At 44.2% G+C, this 23,882-nt stretch overlaps 1 protein-coding gene across 9 annotated transcripts in view; it reads right to left on the minus strand.

Moving 5' to 3' along the window:
* LOC137425176 (ERI1 exoribonuclease 3) overlaps nucleotides 1–23,882 on the minus strand; it is a 317,378-nt gene that overhangs the window by 131,713 nt on the left and 161,783 nt on the right. For 7 of the 9 annotated variants that reach the window (XM_078773403.1, XM_078773392.1, XM_078773408.1 and 4 more), the window contains exon 7: nucleotides 5,277–5,373. The exons of the other annotated variants lie outside the window; for them this stretch is intronic. In XM_078773403.1, the coding sequence (XP_078629529.1) occupies nucleotides 5,277–5,373 (97 nt within the window). The remainder of the gene's footprint in view (nucleotides 1–5,276; nucleotides 5,374–23,882) is intronic. 9 annotated transcript variants of the gene reach the window in all.

Below are 23,882 nucleotides of genomic sequence, written 5' to 3' on the forward strand. Positions count from 1 at the left end.
TGAGGCCGACTTCTCATCGGAGCATGTCTCTGGAGGCTCTGTCCCTCCTGCTGAAATCGTGGATTTCCTTCAAAAAACTTACCGTAAAAAGCGCGTGAAAATCTGCGATTTCTTCGTTGATACTCACGCCTTCATTAGTGGGGCTCAGGAAGTTGTACAACAATCTGCGGCCCTTCATATTTCTGATCAATCACTGAAAAGACTGAAGAGGTACCTTGTCACAGCAAGGAAAGAATTAAACCTGTAATGGCTGTGTTGCTGCCTATGTTTCTATGAACATAGCAAGCTTGAACATTAATGGTGGGCGCAGTCAGCTGCGTCGGTCCCAAACTGTGCAATTAGCCAGGAGGGAAAAGATTGATGTACTTTTATTGCAAGAAACCCGTGCCACTGCAGACTGCATGGCTGATTGGCAGCAACAGCTGATTGGCACTTGGTTTTTTAGTAATACAGATTCTGTGAGTGCGGGTATTGCTTTTTTTGTCAGTTCACGTTTGTCTGTCTCCCCCCCCATCTTTAAGGAAATCGTACCAGGCTATCTAGCCTCTGTAGAGCTTGAATACAATCAGCAACGATTTATGTTTGTTAACGTCTATGCTCCAAGTGATAGCACAGATAGAGGAACTTTTTTTAATCAGTCCTTTAATTTCCTGAGACACCTCTCTTCTGATACGTTGTTGTGCTTAGGGGGTGATTTTAACTGTACTTTAAACCCAACTTTAGATAGGAACAGTGCAGAGCCACATCCAGCTTCAAGTAGGCCTCTTTCCAGTATAACTTCGCGGCATGACCTCAACGATGTATGGCGGCAACAACACCCAAACCTGCAGCAATTTAGCTGGTGTCGGGTTTTACTAAATCATCTTTCACTTGCTCGTCTTGATAAATTTTATATTCCTAACTCTGCTGTCAACCTTGTGACATATACGGCTATTGTCCCTTCAGGCTTCTCTGATCATTCTTTGGTAAAACTGTGCTTTTCCTTTCCTCGCTTCAAACGCCGCACCCTGTATTGGTCTTTTAACACCTCACTTCTGAGCGATCCTTTCTTTAAATCATCCTTTGTGGTTTTTTGGGACAAGGTTGTGGATTTCCAACATCGTTTCCTAAATCTCTGTCAGTGGTGGGACTATGCTAAAGCGCAGATCCGTGTTTTCTGTCAGCAATACAAAACCAATTGCTCTCAAAGTAAACAATTATGTATTGATGCCTTGAAACAAGAAATTCTACGATTGCAGGAAGGTGCTGAGGTCCTCAGTGATGAAAGACGGTGTCAACTCCTCTTTGAAAAACAAACTCTGCTTAAGGAATTAATTCAAGAAAATGGTATTGGTGCCTTAGTCAGGCTGAGAGTTAATAGTTTACTGTCGTCAGACACATGTTGTAAAGATTTCTTTAAGTTTGAGAAGACGACGAAGGCGAGCCAGCAAATGCTTAGTCTTCGGGCTAGTGATGGGCATATTCTTAGTGATAATACGGAGATTGTTCACTTTGTTCGGTCTTATTTTGAGAATGTGTTTTCCTTTAAGCCCAATGATGTGCCTGCAATGCAGAATATTACGACCAATTTACCGCAGATAGATGAGCATCAACGGCATGTCTTGGATGAGAACATTACTCTCGGTGAACTTAAAACTGCGCTCGATGGCCTTGCTGATCATAAGGCTCCTGGTTTTGATGGGCTACCAGCTGAATTTTATAAAACCTTTTGGGACATGCTTGGTCCTGCTTTGCACTCAGTGTTTTTATACAGTCTGCGTGAGGGATTGTTACCCCTTAGTTGTCGGCGTGCAGTTGTTTGCCTTATCCCTAAGAAAAACGACCTGCAATTGATACAGAACTGGCGTCCAATCTCTCTTCTCTGCACAGATTACAAGATTTTTGCCAAAACGCTAGCTAACCGTGTAAAGACTGTTCTAAGCACAGTTATACATCAGGATCAATCGTACTGTGTTATGCACAGATCTATGCACGATAACATTTTTTTGGTACGAGACCTGTGGGATGTGTGTGCATTTCAACAACAACATACCGGTCTCTTTTTTATTGACCAAGAAAAGGCTTTTGACTCTGTTAATCATGAGTATTTGTTTCACATTTTAAAGCAATTTGGTTTTGGGGCATCCTTTATTTCATATGTATCCTTATTGTATAATCACATTTTTAGCTTGATCAAAATCAATGATGGTCTCTGTTCACCTTTGCGGATTGGGAGGGGAATTCGGCAAGGCTGTCCCTTATCTGGAATATTGTACTCTCTTTGCATTGAGCCCCTTTTGATTCGTTTACGATCTTCTCTTATGGGATTTTCAGTGACTCCCTCAGAAAATCCCGTTATAATTTCGGCCTATGCTGATGATGTATGTTTTGCTGTTCGCAGCAGTAATGACATTGCTCTGCTATTTGAGTGCCTACGGGTTTACTCTCAAGCATGTACAACGCAAATTAATTGGTCGAAATGCAAAGCAGTTTGGGTCGGCGGTACGCCACCTTCTGCCCTTCCAATTCTCCCTATGAATTTGACATGGGAAAAAGAAGGTGTGAAATACCTCGGTGTTTACCTTGGAACCCCAGGCTTTGTCAAAAGGAATTGGGATGGTTTGCTCCACAAAATCAGCAACAAATTAAACAGATGGAGAGGAATTTTGTCGACCTTGTCTTTCCGAGGTCGTGCACTGGTCATTAACAACCTGGTGGCCCCTCTCTTATGGCATAAAATGATTGCCTTGCAGCCACCTGCAACGTTGGTGTCGTCAATCCAAAAATGTTTACTTGACTTCTTTTGGGATGGCAAACACTGGCTAAAGCCAGAGACTATTTGCCTCCCACTGGCAGAAGGTGGTCATGGGCTTGTGGACATTCTTTGTCGGGTGATGGCCTTCCGAGTCTCCACAGCTCGTCGTTTTATATTTCTGGAGGCCTTGCCCTGGAAATCGACTGCAAACTGTATACTAAAACAAGCCGGCATGCTTGGGTACAATTGTGAACTCTTCTTCATGGAGCTGCAACATGTCGATGCTTCGCTGCTCCCTGACTTTTACCAAGATGTCTTGAACGTCTGGCGGTCCATTTCAATAACTCGCCAAATGGAGACATACAACAGTGAAAGGTTCCTCCGGGAACCCCTTTTCTACAATGCCCTCTTTCCTGCTATTCCTCGCTCACGTGCCTTTGTGCAACGTTTTGTGAGTGCTGGCGTGAAAACGACTCGGGACCTTCGTGACTGTAACAGGAACAGTTGGTTCTCCGCAGGACATCTTCAAGTAAGAACTGGCATCAGATCTTTGAGGAGCGTAGCCAAGGTCCTACAGGAAATCCTGTGTGTTTTTAGGCACCTGGGCCTGAGCTCAACCGCCAACATTGGTGACCACCGTACACCACCACAGATCTGTGCTAGCTCTAGCCTGCCAGCTGGTAGCACCACAACATCTATCTTGCTATCCTCATCGCCACTTTCCAGCAAGGATAAAAAGAGACTGTATCGTTTGTGTATCTCAGTTCGGTTTCCCTCGTTACAGCCTCTTTCTTTTGGGGCTCGATGGAAAGAGAAACTGCCTTCTGGGTCTCCCTCCCATCCGCAATGGTCTGCAATGTATGTTTCACCGATTGTTAAAAGGACTGGTGATATTGCTTGGAGACTCGCCCATATGGTGTTGCCCTCCAATGTTTTATTACATCGTTTTAATGAGGATAATTCAGTGGAATGCCCCTTTTGTATGATTTCTGAAGACCTTTTCCATGCTTACGTAGATTGTGCAAGACTCTTTCCCTTCTTTGGTTTTTTATCAACTTTTTTTAATCGTATGAACTTTTCTTTTTCTACACGTGTTTTTATCTTTGGAACACCACTTAGTTATAAAAAACGCTCTGAGACTGCTCTTGCTAATTTCTTAATTTCTATTGGAAAATTAGCAATCTACAAAACAAGAAAAGCAAAGCTCCTGGCAAATGCTGATATTTTATGTGATGTGGTAATTGTGTTTAAGGCTCTAGTCATGGCAAGGTTACGCATGGAATTTTCTTTTTTCCAAATGAAAGATGATTTACAAACCTTTGTGGGAAAATGGTGTGCAAAGGGTGGGTTTTGTAAACTTGATCATGGTTTGTTAAGTTTTTTATTTTAGTGTTTGGTGTTTTTATTGTTGTTGTTTGGCTGCACATGTTTTGAATTGTGGTGACTTTATTATTTGCATGACTTGTATGGGTTTCTTACCTTTATAATAAAAGAGCTTCAAAAGTCAAAGTCTCTCTCTCTCTCTCTCTCTTTTATTTCTCCTTGTGCAGTTGTTAGTCCCCTACTGGTGTACACCGTAGGGGACTATAGGTTTGCACTCTGTCCCTCCGTCTGTTAGTCTGTCGGTCCGTCAGTCCGTCACGCAAAGAAAAGCTTTCCGTACTTTTTTTTTTCTAAACTCTTAATGCTAATGATTTCAAACTTGGTACACGGTTTCCTCATGATAAGTTACAGATCAAGTTCGAACTTCACGACGTTTCGATCATTTTGACAAAGTTATGGCACTTTGAACTTTGGGAATTTCTCCAACAGTTTTCCGGACTATAATTTGGAGTGCGGTAAGTCATAATACTGTCTTCTATGACAGTGCTACCCAATGCCGGTAGGGGACATGTATTGCAGCGCAATACTCAGAATGCTTGTTTTATTTAAGGCCTGGCCTCGATGATTATATAGTCCTTGAGCCTTCAACATAAAAAAATATATTTCAGACCAAAATATATATTTAATTTATTACTTTCTTATGTCTAGAGAATTTCCTTCTTCTGAGTTTTTTAAAAATCTTAATTCCATTGTTGAAGGGATAAAACTGAACCACAAACTTTCCTGGTCATTTGTGGGCAGGATGCTCAATCTCACAATGCACTGTCTTCTGGAGAGATCCCTTCTGTGCTCACTTGTTTTGTGGAAGTTAAAGACCTCGTGGTACATTTTTAAAAAAACAAAAGAAAAACATCAAGCTGGTATCCAGGCCATCAGCATTGTGCTGTCTATCTTCCTGACATATCCTATGGCCAAATCTATTGCTAGTTTGAATCCTTGTGATTGGCTCAAGATGAAGGTGTATTTGTTAGCTGGTTGATATTGGCAAAATATCCATCTCCGTGGGGTTAGGGGTCATCTCTTTGGCTGTTGAAGCAAATATAGGAAATACAGTGCATTAATGCCAAGGTCTTTTCCACTTCATGTTACACACATGCGTACACACATACACACCAATAAAAGTACTGCCAGACAGAAATTCCTTTGTTTATCCACTCACCCAGACCACTGTGGTGCCTGCCGACATGTTGAAGCTGCAGGCCGTTGAGCATGCTCGCAAGGTTACGGGGAAAATTTCCCACAGTCTGTGCATATGCCTGCACAAAGATCATTCAAATTAGAAGTTCTTTCTTTGTGACGTTGATGTAGCAAACGATGTTGAGAGCAGGTGGGTCAAAGCGGAGTAACACAGCCGAATAAAGGCAAAACAAAAGGTGGTTCATTCAAGGATGGCGTCCACATTGACGATATCATTCATTGTATGATCATTCTGAAAAAAGCAGAAGCACTTCCCATTGTGCCGATGTGTTGGCAAGGGCGATGGGAGGACAACAACAAACAACAACAAACGTTTTATGACAATTTTCCCATTTGGTAAGGGGGTTGATCAATCGGGGTGGGGTAATAGGAGGGTGAGGTGGAAACCCAATGAGCGACAGTGCGATCTGTGGGGCCTTGCAGGAAGAGGCCGTGGGAGGAGAATGTTTTACCACAACATTACAGCAGTCACATTCAGGGTAAAATGTGGCAGGGATCATTAATTATACAAACAGTGATTTGGTAATTCCAGAAGTGTCAATTAAACAGTCAGAAATGGTGTTCCTTTAAGAATAACAAACACAGCTAGGCAGGTTTATTTTAAGTTTTTATATTTTACATGGGCTAAGGCTCGTAGTAGAGCTGACAAACACACAAACACACACACACACACACACACACACACACACACACACACACACACACACACACACTGATGAGATAAACACTTAACACAGCCACTGAGCTTGGGCGAAGTGCCGTCAATACCCTCACTAACGTCACTTCCTGAGATACTCTGGGTACCAGCGACATCATAACAATGGCGCTGCTTTTCTCACCGTACTCAACGGGGCATTTCCTTAAGAGGAATTTCCTCCTCCCCATGGATGCCAACCGATGGGGATTGTCCGTGCTCTATCCTTTTCAAACAAGGAAGCAGCACGTACCCTTTTAAAAGTCTTTGGTATGACTTGAAACGGTCCAAACCGGATGGGTGTTTTTTAGGAGACACCATCTCCTTACTGGATGGCCGTTGGCTCACTACGGGAGCTCATCCGCCCTTTTCCAGGTGTCATTTTTGGTCCTGTCAGGGTGTCAGTCACCCTTTCCACTAGCAAAGCCAGTGAGGGGTGTCGGTTTAGTCGCCGACAACCTGACCATGCGGCAGGTAGCACTGGGTTACATGTTAGCAGTGGTAGTCCCAAAAGACTGACCTGACAAATAAGTCTCCATTTGGGGTTTGTGCAAATGTGATACCCGACACTGTCTGCCTATCTACGGCTTTCCTACGATAGGTTTAATGTGGGATTTTTGTATGACGACTGACACTTTTGTGGCACTTGTTCTGGTGTGTGAACCATCGAGTGTTGCGATTTGAGCTATTGTGCCACTTGAAAGTTAGTGCAGGTACTTTTGCCTAGTTGGGTGTTAGTTGTGGGTATTTTGTCCTGCTGGGAGTTTTTTGGTTAGGAAGTTATTTCAAATTTAACATCCTGAATCTTAACCCAGCTATAAACTGTCATTCCGGTGTTTTACAGGCAGGGCGATTCATCAATGTGTGTGCCGTCCCTCGGATAGACGGTAAACTGGGTGTCCCGTCTGCCGGTATTAGTTGATGGACGTTAACGATCCCATGGTGTCCTTCATGAAGAGTAGCCAAGCTATCAGCAGCACCATGAAGAAGAAGAACCACCTTTAGAGGCCATTTTTCCCCGCAGAGCAGGGGTTGGCCTTTTTCGGGCATCGTGGTCCCCTTTTTGAAGCAATGTTTTATGGCCGGATGCCTTTCCTGCCACCAACCATGTTGGTCGCCTCTTGCGACACACAGGGAATTACCAGTGAACTGGTACTCAATTTGCCGACCTCGGAAGGATGACAGGCTGAGTCAACCCCCTTGGCGTTAATTCAGCGATCGACCGGGATTCGAACCCAGGATCCTAGGATCCCAAGCCGGCACCCTAACCGCTAAGCCAACACCTGGCTAAGCAACAGCAGCAACAGCAGCAGCAACAACAGCAGCACCATGACCAAATTCCAAATTCCTGCCCGAACCTACAGAGGAGCACTGCATCAGCAGCACAGTCACGCTCCCAGCAATGATACAACCAGAAGCCACGGGCTGCAGACAAAATGATGATGACCCGTTGAAGTGTCCCATCCACTCTAACAGTGGAAGTTGATGAGTCCCATGTAAGGATCGAGTTTAAAAAAGATTTTAAAACGTTATTCAGTGATCAAAAATATATGTAATATATAGTGATACAAAGCTTCTACAACTAGAATAATGGCAGGAAAAGCCAAGTATGATGCTGCATATTGAGTTCCGGCAGAAAAAAGAAACGAGAAAAGAGTTGCAGAAACAGATGATGACATGAATATATATATAGTCAGGTTCACTATGTTTTTTTCGTTCAAATTTTTTGGAGATTAGCAAAACTATACATTTTTGGAATATTCAGAGCATGAAAAAAAAAAAAAAAAAAAAAAACCCCACCGTTTAGAGGCCATTTTTCCCCGCAAAGCGGGGGTTGGCCTTTTCTGGGACCGTGGTTGTTGTTTTTTTTTTTTTGGTCCCCTTTTTGAAGCAATGTTTTACGGCCGGATGGCCTTCCTGCCGCCAACCCTGTTTGTCGCCTATTTACGATAAACAGGGCATTACCAGTGTACTGGTACTCAAATTCGCCGACCTCGGAAGGATGACAGGCTGAGTCAACCCCCCTGGCGTTAATTCAGCGATCGACCGGGATTCGAACCCAGGATCCTTGGATCCTAAGCTGGCACCCTAACCGCTAGCCCAACACCAGGGACGTTTTTTAAAGAATATTCAGAGCATGAGGAATCCAAAAATTAATGTTGGCATTTGCGTAGGAACCTTTGCGAAATGCCAAATGTCTACGCAAATGCCAACATTAATTTTTGGATTTCTCATGCTCTGAATATTCCAAAAATGTATAGTTTTGCTAATCTCCAAAAATTTTGAACCAAAAAAACATAGTGAACCTGACTAATATTGGAGATGTTAAATATACTGTAATCTTTCAAAGAAATGTCTAAGTAATATATTTATTGAGTTTTCGGTCCATCGTCGCCTGCTGTGTGTAGAGGATGTGCCCCAGTGGATGCAAATGATGCATATGTTTGATCCCCACGAGAGTCTTTAGCTCGCTAGTCACAAGGTCGTGTCATTGCGCTGCGAGATGTCTTGCGAGGCAATGTAATGGTACAGGATATATAACATCGCTGTGATAACTCATTACTAATGGCATGCCGTATTACGTATTGGAACGCGTAATCACGCTCCATTATGGCTCCACGGCTCCGATTAAGGCCCGCTTCCTAAGAAGGCCTCTCGAGGCCTTTTCTGGTTTTTAGCAGCGGAGCCGACAGACAGGCCGTGGTCTTGAAACAGCATAGCATCGTGGGCGACACAAGAGAGGGAATAACTCCTACACAGGATTATTGGACGTCGCAGCGCACGGCAGTGGCACGGCTAGTGAGCCCGTGAACCCCGGCTGCTCGCAAGATGCCATTAACACAGTGAAGGCAGCAGGACAGCTGTCTGCACCAAATTAGCCAGCTGTTAATTATGACCCAGTGTTAAAATTTACATACTTGCCTGGAGCCCAGAGCAGGCACCGCTGGTCCATTCGTCCTTGAAACAGAAGTCCACCATTACAAACCATGTTAAAGCGAGTTACAGTATCATAGCTATGCCATTTGACAAAGTGGAAAGGGTTCATTTGTCCTATTGTAGAACACCTAGACATGCAGGTAGCATCCAAAATGGTTAACATAACAATTGGTTCACGAGTTATCAAGTGACCACGATGTTCGTCATGTGTGTGCGTCTGTCTGTGTGTGTGTCTGTCTGTCCGCAGCATATCTACCCGATGATATTATCCGATCTTGATGAAACTTGGGTGGGAGGTTGATATCATGATCTAGTTGTGTCCTGCCTAGAGTGGGCGTATGGCGCCCATTGTGGGCGGAGCCACGCCCGAAAAAGATGTCTTTTTAGGGGGTAATCAAGTTCAAGCTACATCTTCTCCGAGGGGTTTGGTGAAATCTGACAGGGGTTTCGGTATTTGGTGAGCGCAATGTCATGTGTCTAGCCCCATGGAGCTCGATTTTTCATTTTTGCCCCAAGGCCAAGGTCACAAGGTCACGACATTTAGAAAAGTCGGTTTTTGATGGTTTTATTACATTGTTCGCTTCCTGATAGGGTGAAATGACGTACATGGTCTTATATTATCACATACATCATGAAATACAACTTTTCCAACAAATTTCAGAATCTTCGACCTTTGACCTTTTAAGGTCACAAAGGTCAAATTTTCAAAGTTGTCGGAATCGAACCGAATTTTCGGTATTGTGTAGCTAACTAACCTCATAACTGATTATACATTATTTTCTATCTCATTTCAAGGCCAGTAACCTTCGTTTTGACATTTCAAGGTCACAAAGGTCAAATTTTCAAAGTTGTCGGAATTAAACCGAATTTTCGGTATTGTGTTGCTAACTAGTCTCATAACAGATAATACATTCCTATTTATATATTTTCAATGTCGGTTTTGACCTTTGTCATTGAATACCGCTCGCCCGTGAACCATCGTTGTCTCCTGACTTGTTGTAATCTTTTTCTTCCTTGCACTTTTAGTGGAAAGCCAGCAATGGAGGATAGGAGCCTGAAGACCGGTCGATGAGTGATGTTGATAAACGTCATTTATGCCGTTGCCGAGTAACAATCATCCTAAAATGTGCAATTTGATGTCTGTCTGCCTGTCTGTGGCCGATGCATTCGATCGTTACTCATCCAATCTAAACCAAACTTACCAGTGGGATTAAGGGTCATACATAAGACATAAGACAAAAGTTGTAGCTACTTGGTCTGCCTCGCCCATCCCACGGTGATTCCAAAGGTGGGGCCAAAGCATATTCTCTACGTAAATGTGTATTGTGTAGCACCGCTCCCACTGGTGATCGGAGAGGGTATTACGAGTAAAGTTTCAAAGCCCTTAGTTGTATCACGAGTAAGAGGCATTGACCTTATTTTTCGCACTTGTGTAGCCTTTACATTTGCCTTGTTGCTTTCGACTCAATTGCACAAAAATCTCAAGGAATTCCAATGTCTTATTGTCTTTTCCACCTTGGAAAACACCATGATGAGGTGTACAGATAGCAGCTTGAGTGTTGTTACACATTATTGTAGCATTTTTATTGTACACAAAGGCCACTTCTAATAACAAAAGTAATAACAACAACAACAACTAGAACGGCACTCGGTAGAGTGCATACCTCCGCCAGGCTGAACAGTTTACGTTTTGTATTCCGCTGATAGGCCGGATCTGGATCCGGACCTGAACCAAAATCGAATCGGCTTGTTCTTGTCACCAAACCAACTTATCCACCAAGTTTTGTCATAACTCGTCTGCAATGTTTTAAAATATCATCCTATATATAATTTTTGCCCCATATCTCTCAAGGGTGAAGATTCAATTAAAAAATAATAAAAATGTCGTATCCGGATACAGATTAGGCTCTTAACCAAAATCTAATCGATTAGTCCTTCTCACACACCCAACCTGTCCATCAAGTTTCATCCGAATCCATCCATAACTTTTTGAGATATCGTATTATATATTGGTTGTAGCCCTATCACTCAATGGTGAAGAATCACTGAAAAAATGATCAGATACAGATCTGGATTTTGATCAAGATCTAATCAATCGTTATTGTCACACACCCAACCTGTCCATCAAGTTTCATCCGAATCCATCCATAACTTTTTGAGATATCGTATTATATATTGGTTGTAGCCCTATCACTCAATGGTGAAGAATCACTGAAAAAATGATCAGATCCAGATCTGGATTTTGATCAAGATCTAATCAATCGTTATTGTCACACAACGAACCTGTCCATGAAGTTTTGTCTGAATCTGTCCCTAACGTTTTGAGATATCCTGCTCACAGACAAAGAAAGAAAGATGCTGTGCATATCACGATACTTATGAAATCCAAATAAGCAACAGTTGCCATGGAAACAGCAATTTGGTAATTTGGAAAATATTACCTCACAAGTGTTTTACACGATGGAATGTTGTGCCTCACAAATTTGGTGATACACTTTCTAATTGCCACCTAAGAGGTGTTTTACATGTTTTGAATGTTTTACATTGGATCTTGACCCGACCAGATTTTGTACACATATACTACAAATGTGTACAAAATTATACATTTTGAAGGAGGTTCTGCACATGCGCAAGATTGGAGATCTCGTCTCTTCAAAGCTGTCCATGCGCGCTCGCTTTCGAAGTTAAGTAACTTTTCACAATTGTGTTTTTGTCGAAACTGTATCTTTCTTTCGGTGTGTGTACCTATTGGGGTGTATTTAATAGTATTCTTGGTGTTGGTTTTTCATATTTGTGTACAGAATCGTCGGTCTTTCATATCGCGTATTCTGAGGCCTAAGTGTAGTACTAGGCTACCGTGTCCGACCTTGGCTTGAGGCTTTGTTTTTGTCTCAGCGGTTCTCCGATCGCGCTGCAATTACTTTCCGGTCTCTGTTTTTCACGGTCTTTTCACCCCATACTTCCTTGTTTTAAAATCTCCTCAAAAAATATAGATATATATTTCCTTCTGTTCTTATTCGTTTATTCGTTCTTATTTGTTCGTTCGTTCTTCGACCACGTTGCTTGTGATCACGTGATCACGTTGATAAAAAATGTCTAATCTGTCCCCTGAAGACCTGTATTCTGTCATATTCTATAACACCTTTTCTTCTTCTTCTATAAAAGGATGCTTTCGACTTGCTCACCAAATCTATTCATTCGAAAAAAAAATTCCATCTCTTATAGTGCATCTTTCATTCATTCCCTAAACTCTCCAGCACTCCATCCTCCCTCCAGCGTCCTCAAACGTATTTTTGACTCGAATGTCTCAAGAAACTCATTTTGCAATAAATGTTCATTTCCCATTAATCGTACACTTTTCAAAATCCAATCTCACCCCTCCCCTCCAAATCTTCCCCATCACCCCTCCCCTCTAAATCTACCCCCTTGCCCCTCCCCTCCAAATCATCCCCATCACCCATCTCTTTCAAATCTTCCCCCTTGCCCCTCCCCTCCAAATCTTCCCAATCACCCATTCCTTTCAAATCTCCCCCCACACCCCTCCCCTCCGAGACTCTCCCTCGCTCCTCCCCTCCTAGACTCCCCTCTCACACCTCCTCCTCAAAGCGTCCTCCCCGCTTCTTCCCCCTTCCTACTTTCACCTTCATCTCCCTCAACCTTCTGCCTCGCTCTTCCCCCTCATCAAATAACACCTCACTGCGCCTCTCCCAATCACCATCAAACCTTTTGTCCGCCCCATTCTTCCCTTTCTCAAAGCTATTCTGTAATCTCTGACACACCTTCAACAGCTCTCCCTACCTCTTCCTCCTCTTCCAAAGCTTACCCTACCGCTCCCCCCCCCCCCCCCCACTGTTCTGTATCCGATGCTCCCCCTTCCTCTTCCTTAACAGTATGGACCTCAAACATCCGGGGCCTTCGCTCAAACGTGTCTGATCTCTCCATACAGGTTGCTTCTGACAAACCAGACGTGATCTGCTTAAAATAAACTTTCCTCCTTCATGATGTCTCTGATTCCTTGGTATCTCTCCCAGGTTACTCCCTCCTCCGGTATGATAGACCTGAGCCTCGTCCTGGAGGTGGAGTTGCTATCTTTATAAAAAACTCTCTTCCTCACTCGCCCTGCACTGCCCTCTCTCCACCTCACCCCCAGGAATACCTTTGGCTACGGCTTCCCCTTCGCTCCCACCTTTTGTTCATATGTGTGTTGTACCATCCACCAAACAGTGATGACTCCATCTACATCTCGCTGTCTGAGAATATGGACCAACTTCTATCTACCCATCCCAACTCTCTCTTCCTCATATGTGGTGATTTCAACTGTCACCATGCCAGTTGGCTGGGTGTGGGTACCTCTCTCACCAGCCATGGCTCTTCAGCAAAGGACTTCTGTGACTCACTGGGACTGACACAATCTGTCAATTTCCCGACCCGGATTTCAGTCAACGGGGCATCTTCTCTTCTGGACTTGGTTATGACTAACTTCCCTGAAAATGTCTGCTGCTCTTCTTCTGCTCTAATCGGCTCTTCTGATCATGTGCTTGTTAAAGTGGACATCTTTCTGACCATTCTCAGAGAGCCTCCTCAGCGTCGACAAGTCTGGCATTTAACTCAGGCCAACTGGCATGGTCTTCAAGCAGCCATCAATCATCTGGACTGGTCTCCCATCTCTACCGCCTCTGACATCAACTCATCCTGGGAATTCTTCAAAAGTAAATTGCTCTCTCTCATGCACAGATTTATCCCATCTCGTCTTCAGTTGTCAAACCCTTCCTCCCGTCCATGGTACACGGAATCTTGTGGTGAGGCTATTGCCCAGAAACAACTTGCTTTCGTCTCCTGGAAAGCAAATCCAACGGAAGGAAATCTCATTTCCTTTCACAAAGCCCGAAACAAGTGTGTGTCCACCCTCAGGAGAGTCAGGAAACAATATCTCTCCGTTCTCAGGACCGAACTCTCTTATCTGTCTCCCTCTTCCAAATCCTGGTGGCATCTGGTCAAATCTGTTTCTGGTGTTTGTTCCCCCTCCATCCCCTCCCTCACCTCAAATGGCCACACGGCTGACTCCGCACGTGAAAAAGCTGAATGCCTCAACTCTGTGTTTGCCTCCAAATATTGTGTCCCAAACCCATCCCTCTCTGTACCCACCATACCCAGTCGTACCCAGCTGCTCCTGGACTCTGTGTCCTTTCCTCCTGACAAGGTGGAAAAGTTTCTGTCAACCCTCGACTCGGATTCTGCAACTGGACCTGACGGCATCAGCCCACGGGTCCTAAAATCCTGTTCTTCCGCTCTTTCACTCCCTCTCTCTGTTCTCTTCACCCTCTCTTTTGCTCAAGGTCATCTTCCATCTGCTTGGAAATCTGCCAACATCACCGCTTTGCACAAAAAAGGTGCAAAAACAGATCCCAGCAACTACAGACCAATCAGCCTTCTCCCAATTATCAGCAAAGTCATGGAATCCATCATTGCTTCAGATATGAAATCTTTCCTCTTCCCCAATGGCTTGATCTCTGATCATCAATTTGGTTTCAGACCTGGACACTCTACTCTGGACATGCTGCTTCTGCTTTCTCAACAATAGATGGAGGTCCTCAATGCCAAACAGGAAATTAGAGCAGTCTCCCTTGACATATCACGTGCCTTCGATACGGTCTGGCACCCCGCTCTGCTCACCAAACTCTCCTCTTTTGGTATCCATGGAAATCTCCACGCATGGCTGGCGGACTTCCTCTCTAGTCGTAGTCAACGTGTGGCCCTGAATGGGTTTCTCTCATCTCCTCTTCCTGTTCAGGCTGGAGTTCCACAAGGCAGTGTTCTGGGCCCTGTGCTTTTTCTGGTCTTCATCAATGATCTCTGACTCTCTTGAAAATCCTCTGTATCTCTTTGCTGATGACTCTACTCTCTGTCGCTCCATTCTTCATCCCTCAGATCGGCAGTCTGCAGCCTCCTCACTCTCTGCAGACCTGGACAAAATCACAGACTGGGCAAACAAGTGGAACATGTCTTTCAATCCTGACAAATCTCACACTCTTACGATGTCTCTCCGAAAAGACCGACTGGACAACCCTCCCATCCACTTTCTGAATAATCCTCTCCAAGAAGTTCTGTCACTCAAGCTTTTGGGTCTCACTATCTGCCATGATCTTTCCTGGGAAAACCACATTTAAAATCTGGCCTCCAAAGCCAGTCGCCAACTGGGCATCTTCCGTCGTGCGAAGTCCTTCCTTGGCACACCTGAGCTCCTCACCACATACAAGGCTTTCATCTGCAGCTCAATGGAATACTGCTCTCCTCTCTGGGCTGGTGCTCCTGCCTCACACCTAGCTCGTCTTCACGCTGCTGAAACCAAAGCATTCAGTATCATTGGAATCTCCCGCGATGAAGCTAACTCCAAGGGCCTCTCACTCTCTCACCGCAGGCAGGTTGGTGGTCTTTCCGTCTTCTACCGACTCCTCTCTGGCCTTGCCCCCCCAGCTCTATCTGGGCTCTGTCCCGCAAATATTCCTACAGGTCGCACAAGATTTGCCTGCAACCCTCTTATGGTCAAACTGCCAAAATCAAGACTCTCTGCTCACCTTCACTCCTTCATTCCTCTTTTCTCCCGCCTCTGGAACAAACTCCCTCACTCTCTTCAATCCCACTCCACCCTCCAGGTCTTTAAAACAGCTGTTCACCACCATCTCTTATCTTCCCCCATCCAAAACCTTGATCTTTTCTACCCACGCTAATTTCACCCCAATTCCACTTTTTTGAAATACCAACTTCTGTCCTGGAAGTCCTTGGTGTCCTTGTGTTTTATACTTCTCGCTCCCCCCCCCCCCCCCTTCCCACGCCTCCTCCACCCAAGCCCTCTCCCTTCCACACATCTCCCTGCTCTCAAATGTTGTGTTTGTGTGCTTCCCCTTCTCTCCCCATCTTGTCTTCCGCTCCCTCTTTTTACATATTTTGTTTGTCTGGTTGATTTGTTTGTGAAGTAAATGTTAGCTCTTTCACGAGCCTCGATTCAGTATACAAAAAAAAAAAAAAAAAAAAAAATGCGTACAAATAAACTGTGTAAGTTTCATTTTGATATCTTGAAAAGTTCCTGAGGTTTGGCAACAATAAAATCAGAAAAATACCCCATTTTATTATAATGGGGGTGAAAATGTTGTCATGGACACCATTTTCTCTTTACCACGTGAGAGTTTTTCTTTGCCACGTGGGAGTTTTTATATGCTACGTGGGACTTGTCCCTATGCCACTAACCAAGATGAGCAGAGCCTGAAAAAAAAGAAAGATACATTTAATTAATTAATTATATTTTGCACTTGGTACTGATGTGGTTTACCAATGGGGGTCTTTTCATTATGACTGGTGAACCTCATGTCATCGCAGAAGACTCTCAGACAGAAGGTATAACGGGGTATATAGGGTCTTAGGATCCTAAAAGATAATACAGGATCTTAAAGGTTATTGGGGGTCTTCAGGGTCTTGTGGTTATGAAGGGTCTTAGGGGTCTTAGAGATCTTCTGGGTCTTAGAATTATAAAGGGTCTTCGGGTTATAGAGGGCCTTAGGGGTTTGAAATGGTCTTTTTTTTTGTTGTTGTTTTTTGTATACAAGATCGAGGCTCATGAAAGAGCTAACATTAATCACACAAAAAAGTCAAACCGACACATAAAGCACAAAATAAGGGGAGCGGTAGACAAGATGGGGAGAGAGGGGGAAGGAACAAACACAACATTTGAGAGCAGGGACATCGAGAGCTCTGTGGGAGGGGGAGGGCTTGGGGGGAGGTGGGAGAGGTATAAAACACATGGACACTGCAAGGACTTTCAGGAAAGAAGTTGGAATTTCAAAAAAGTGTATCTGGGGTGAATTAGCAGGGGTAGAAAAGATCAAGGTTTTGGAGGGGGGAAGATAAGAGATGGTGGTGAACAGCTGTTTTAAAGTCCTGGAGGGAGGAGTGGGATTGAAGGGAGTGGGGGACTTTGTTCCAGAGGCGGGAGAAAAGGGGAATGAAAGAGTGAAGGTGAGCAGAGAGTCTTGATTTTGGCAGTTTAACCATAAGAGGGTTGCTGGCAGATCTTGTGCGACCTGTAGGAATATTTGGGGGACAGAGCGCAGACACTGCAAGGCCTGGGGGAGCAAGGCCGGAGAGGAGTCGGTAGAAGACAGAAAGACCACCAACCTGCCTGCGGTGAGTGAGTGAAAGGCCCTCGGAGTTAGCTTCATCGCGGGAGATTCCAATGATTCTGAAAGCTTTGGTTTCAACAGCGTGAAGCCGAGCTAGGTGTGTGGCAGGAGCACCGGCCCTTCGGAGGTCCTTAGGTCTTAGGAGTATGAAAGGGTGTTAGGGGTCAAAAGGGTCTTCGAGATCTTCTGGGTCTTAGTGTTATAAAAGGTCTTCGGGTTATAGAGGGTTTTATGGTTTGAAAGGGTCTAAAGAGACTGTGGGGGTTTAGGGGTCGAGGCTAAGGGGGTTTTAGGGGTCAAAAGGGTTATAAATGGTCTTAACTCCATTTTACATCTGTCTGAGACAACATAGACAAATTTTTAGCACTCATCCCCAACTCTCCCTTCGTCACATGTGGCAATTTCAATTGTCACCATTCAACTTGGCTAGGTGTTGGTACCTCTCTCACCAGCCATTGTACTTCAAAAAGCATTTACCGTATGTGACTCCATGGGACTTTCGTTTTTTTTTTTGTTTTTTTGTTTTTGTATACAAGATCGAGGCTCGTGAAAGAGCGAACATTAATCATACAGAAAGACAAACAGACACATAAAACAAATAACATCGGGAGCGGTAGACAAGATGGGGAGAGAGGGGGAAGGACACAAACACAACATTTGAGAGCAGGGACCGAGAGACATGGAGACATCGAGAGAACTGTGGGAGGGAGTGGGCTTTGGGGGGGCGGCATGGGAAGGGGGGTGGGGGGTGGGAGAGGTATAAAACATATGGACTGACTCAATCTGTGAATTTTCCAACCCGGATTTCTCCCAATCGCAAATCCTCCCTTCGAGACTTGGAGATGACTAACTTCCCCGCAGATGTCTCCAGCTCTTCCTCTGCTCCAATTGGTTCAACTGATCATGTACTTGTAAAAGCCAATATCTCTCTGGCTATTCTAAGAGAGCTGCCTCAAACCGGCAAGTCTGGGAGTTCGCTCCAGCAGATTGGCAGGGACTGCAAGCAGCCAGCTCTCCTCATGACTGCTCTCCCATATCTGTTGCCCCTGATATTAATTCAGCCGAGGAATTCTTCCACAGAAACCTGCTCATGCACAGATTCATCCCATCTCATGTTCAATTATCCTACCCTGCTTCCCACCCATGGGACACCGAATCCTGTGGTAAGGCAGTTGCTCTGAAACAATCTGCCTTCTCTTTCTGAAGGGCTAATCCAACTGAAGGCAATTTCAGTACATTCCAAAAAGTCCGCAACAAGTGTGTGTCCACTCTCAGGAGAGCCAGAAAACAACATCTGTCAAACTTCAAAAATGAACTTTCAAACTTGTCTCCCTCCTCTAAAACCTGATGGCACATTGTTAAGTCTGTCTCTGGTGTATGCTCCCCTTCCATCCCTTCCCTTTCTTCAAATGACACCACAGCCAACTCTGCTCATGAGAAGGCTGAATGCCTCAATTCTGCGTTTGCTTCCAAATCTTGTATCCCCAATCCCCCACTCTCGGTGCCCATCCTTCCCTATCATTCCCAACTGCTTCTGGACTCTGTTTATTTAGCACCTGAAAAGGTGGAGATGTTTCTTTCAACCCTCGACTCTGCAACTGGACTGGAAGGCATCAGCTTACATGTCCTAAAAATCAACTCTGCTGCACTTGCACATCCTGTCTCTACCCTTTACACTCTGACATATGCACTCGGTCATCTTCCATCTGCATGGAAATCCACAAACATCACTGCATTACAGAAAAAGGTGCACAAACTCACCCCCTTAACCTTAACAACAGACCTATCGGCTTACTTCCAAATCCTCAGCAAGGTCATGGAATCCAAAATTGCAGTTGATATGAAATCCTTCCTTTTCTCAAACAACCTAATTTCACATCACAAATTTGGTTTTAGACCAGGTCACTCCACTTGGACCATGCTGCTTCTACTCTCCCAACAATGGATGGAGGCCCTCAATACCAGACATGAGATCAGGGCTGTCTTTCTGGACATATCTCGTGCTTTTGATAAAGTCTAGCATCCTGCCTTACTCTCCAATCTCTCTGCCGATGAAATCCAAGGCCAACTCCACACATGGCTAATGGCCTGACAATAAAACACTTATCTTACACTTACTGACTTCCTCTACTCTCGTAGTCAACAGGTGGCACTCAACAGAAACCTATCATCTCCTCTCCCTGTCAAAGGCTGGTGTCCCCCAAGGCACTGTTCCGGGCCCAGTCCTATTCCTGATCTTCATAAATGATCTCTTTGACTCTCTGGAAAATCTGCTTCATCTATTTGGTGATGTCTCCACCCTCTGCCATGGCATCCCTCATCCTTCACAGACAGGCTGCAGCCTCTTCTCTCTCTTCAGACTTTGACAAAATCACAAGATGGTCAAACATCTTTCAATCCTGACAAAACTCACACTCTCACGATCTCTCGCAGAAAGGACAATCTGGCAAACCTTCCCATCAACTTAACAACCCTCTTGAAGAAGTTCAGTCCATAGGCGTAGTTTGACTTCTCTATTTGGGGGGTGCGAGGGCTTAATATTAATAATGGGTAGCTACAGTCACGTGAAAAAGTAAGAACACCCCATGTAAAGTTTTGACTTTTTGAACATATTTCAACATACAGCTATTTGATCTTCATTTCAACAATATTGACAGATAAAGGTGATATAATATAAGAAATATCATGAAACATTTACATTTTGTAGTCCATTGTATAATTTAAATAAACATAAATGCAAATTTCACATGTGGGAAAAGTAAGTACACCCCTACATTTATCACTACTTCAAATACCTAAAATTAGAATCAGGTGCACCAGCTCAGGTGCAAATGATCAGCTCAGGTGCAAATGATTCGAACATCGTTAGAGAGGATCTTGGAGGAACCTTTCTTATTTAAACCTCAGACATTTCGTTTGGTTTGCTCTTTGTTGTTGAAGTGTGTGGCGTCACCATGCCTAGATCAAAAGAGCTGTCTGAGGCCTTCAGAAAGAAGGTTATAGATGCCTACGAGTCTGGGAAGGAATTTAAAAAGATCTCCAAACAATTTGAAATCAATCATTCGACTGTCCGGAAGATCATCTACAAGTGGAGAAGATTCCAAACAACTGCCAACTTGTTCAGGCCAGACCGCCCCAGCAAGTTCAGCCCGAGAGCAGACCGTAAGATGCTGAAAGAAGTCTTGAAGAACCCCAGAATGTCATCACGGGACCTACAGGTAGCTCTTGCCACTGTTGATGTCAAAGTGCACGAGTCTACCATTAGAAAAAGAAAAGAAAAAAACACCTCTAGAGGCCTTTTTTCTATTTCTTTTTTTCTTTTTTTTACCATTTACTATTTACATTTTACCATTTTTCTACCATTAGAAAGAGGCTGCACAAATTTGATCTGCATGGGAGGTGTGCCAGGAGGAAACCTTTGCTGTCCAGAAAGAACATCAGGGCAAGACTAAAGTTTGCCAATGAACACCTAGGCAAAGACCAGCACTTCTGGAACAATGTGCTCTGGACAGATGAGTCAAAGGTAGAGCTATTTGGCCACAGTACCAGAGGACATGTTTGGCGAAAACCAAAGACAGCATTTGACCACAAGAACCTGATACCAACTGTAAAGCATGGCGGTGGAAATATTATGGTTTGGGGCAGCTTTGCTGCATCAGGGCCTGGAAAGCTCACCATCATAGAATCCACTATGAATTCTTCATTGTACCAGAGGGTGCTTGAGGATAATGTGAGGCCATCTGTCAGAAAGTTGAAGCTCAACCGGAGGTGGACTTTGCAACATGACAATGACCCTAAACATACCAGTAAATCCACCAAGGAATGGCTGAAAAGAAAGAAATGGAGGGTTCTGGAATGGCCAAGTCAAAGCCCGGATCTAAATCCCATCGGGATGTTGTGGGGGGATTTGAAACGAGCTGTGCATGCAAGAAACCCCTCAAACATCGCACAGCTGAAATAATTCTGCATGGAGGAGTGGGCAAGAATTTCTCCCAGTCGATGTCAGAGACTGGTAGACAGTTATAAGAAACGCCTACTTGAGGTTGTTTCTGCCAAAGGGGGCAATACCACCTATTAGAGCCAAGGGTGTACTTACTTTTTCCACATGCGAAACTTGCATTTATGTTTATTTAAATTATACAATGGACTACAAAATGTAAATGTTTCATGATATTTGTTATATTATATCACCTTTATCTATCAATATTGTTGAAATGCAGATCAAATAGCTGTATGTTGAAATATGTTGAAAAAGTCAAAACTTTACATGGTGTGCACTTACTTTTTCATGTGACTGTCGGTCTGACTTCCAAAATTACCGTTTGTTAGTGTACGTGAAATCACAAATACGGTTTACGTTCATTATTGTTACTCACGTTTAAATACGGGATGTTTTTATCTCAATTGGAAACTACTGAAAAAATAAAGGTGGGGGCATTGCCCCCCATATACTGTATATATATATCACGAGTATCACACATGAGTTGGTGGTCTCTCTGTCTTGTCCCACACTCCTTTCTGGTCTTGTGCTCTCTGCTCTTTCTGTGCTTTCTACCCCAAGTTTCTGCAGGACACACATGGTCCACCATCAACCCTCTTCTGGCAAAACTGCCTCAATCAAGGATCACTGCTCAACTCCACTCATTTGTTCCTCTTTTCTCTAGCCTGTGGAACCAACTTCCACATTCTCTTCAACCTCATTCTTCCCTCCAGGTCTTCAAGATAGCTGTTCACCACCATCTCAGGTCATCCCCAATCCAAAACCATGATCTTTTCTACCCTCATTACCCCTTCCCCCTCTCAATCCCTACTATTTCCAAATTTCCAGCTTTTCCTCAGTGTTTCCTTCTGTATCCATCTTCTCCACACTATGCATCATCTGCCATCAATTACTCCCCACACCCATTGGCTGTCCAAGTCTACCTCTATCTTGGCCTTCAACTCTGCTATTGGTGTTTCCCCCCTCTCTCAACTGTTGCTTTTGTCCTGTTGTGTCCTGATCCATTCAGTATACCAATTCTAGCTTTTCCACGAGCCTCAACTAAATATAGACTTCCGCTTCCAGTTCCTCGGGCGAGAAAGCGTCCTTCGAGTTCTCCACATCATCAAAGTTTAAGTATTTTCCCATTTGTGTCTGTCAAATTTCCACTGGTTATTTTACTGTAAATGTGTTGCTTTGTGTTTCTAGTTGGTTTTGGTTTGTAATTCGTGCAAACTTGTGTGTAATTAGTCGTTTTGTGTTAGTACTGCGTGCGCGGCCTTGTCCCTCTAGGCTCGCTCCCCCCGTCGGTATTTTGTAAACTTAAGTTCTTTCCTTCGCTGCATTGTTTTTTGTTTGATTTTCTTTTCTCCCCCCAACTCCCCCGAATATCTTACCCTTTGTCGAATGTTTTAAATACAAAAAAAATAAAAAAAATAAACAAAAAAATTACTTATCATTTCCTTCTCTCCTCATTATTACTTTCCACGTGCTTGTTGTCTCGCCCCACCCCCTTTATCTCCTTTTTCTTCTACCTCTCCAGCCGATACTCCACCTTTCCAACTCTAGTTTCCTCCAGACTCATTCAACCCTTTCTCCTTTCTCAGATCCATGCCCAAACTTCAGGGACTTTTCCCAGATTGTTTTTTCATGGTTTTGTTGAAATATTATTTAAATATGTTTAAACTTTCCCCTGGAGTGTTTTATTCAGTGGTATATTACAACATGCTGTTTTTATTCCTATTTAAGAGGCTTTTTTCAATTTCCTCTTCAATTAATTCCACTTCAAAAAAAAATTCAATCTCTTACAGTTCCTCCTCTCAACATTCTCTAAACTCACCTTCATTCCACCCCTCTTCTATCGTTTTCAAATGGATCTCTGACTTGAAAATCACAATAAACCCAGTTTGTAAAAAAATGTTCGTTTTTCATTAATCATTCACTTTCGAAACTCCCCATTCACCCCTCCCCTCCTAAATTCCACCTCACGCCTCCCCTCCTAAACTCCCCTCTCACCCCTCCCCTCCTAAACTCTCCCCTCCCCTCCAAATCTCCCCATTTGCCCCTGCCCTTCAAATCTCCCCCATCCCCTCCCCTTAAAAACTCCCTCCTCACCCCTCCTCTTCAAAACTCCTCCCCACCCCTACCCTTCAAAATTCCCCCCTCACCCTCCCTTCCAAATCCCCCCCCCCCTTCAAATCTCCTCCATCCCCCCTCCCCTTCAAAACTCCCCCCTCACTGCTCCCCTTCAAAACTCCCCCCCAACCCCTCCCCTTCAAATCTCAGCCCCAACCATCTTTCTCCAATTCCCCCTCCTCCCCCTTCCTCCTCAAAGCTGCCTCCTCCCCACTTCTTCTCCCTTCGATCTCATACCTCCACCTCCTCCAACCTTCTACTTTGCTCTGCCCCCCCTCAAACATCCCCTCACTGTGCCTCATCCTATCACCATCAAACCTTTTGTCCTTCTCATCCTTCCCTTTCTCCTAGCTCTTCTGCAATGTCTGACACACAAACAACAGCTCTCTCTACCTCCCCCTCTCATCTTACCCGACCACTCCCCTACCCAGTCCTGTACCCGATGCTCCCCCTTCCTCTTCCTCTTCCTTAACGTTATGGACCTCAAACATCCAGGGCCTTCGCTCAAACCTGATTGATCTCTCCATACAGGTTGCTTCTGACAAACCAAATGTAATCTGCTTAACAGAAACTTTCCTCCTTCAAGATGTCTCTGAATCTTGAATATCTCTACCTGGTTACTCCCTCCTCCGGTATGATGGACCCGAG

This window comes from Myxine glutinosa, chromosome 1 (assembly GCF_964187855.1).
Source record: "Myxine glutinosa chromosome 1, kmMyxGlut1.1, whole genome shotgun sequence".
Lineage (NCBI taxonomy): Eukaryota > Metazoa > Chordata > Myxini > Myxiniformes > Myxinidae > Myxine > Myxine glutinosa.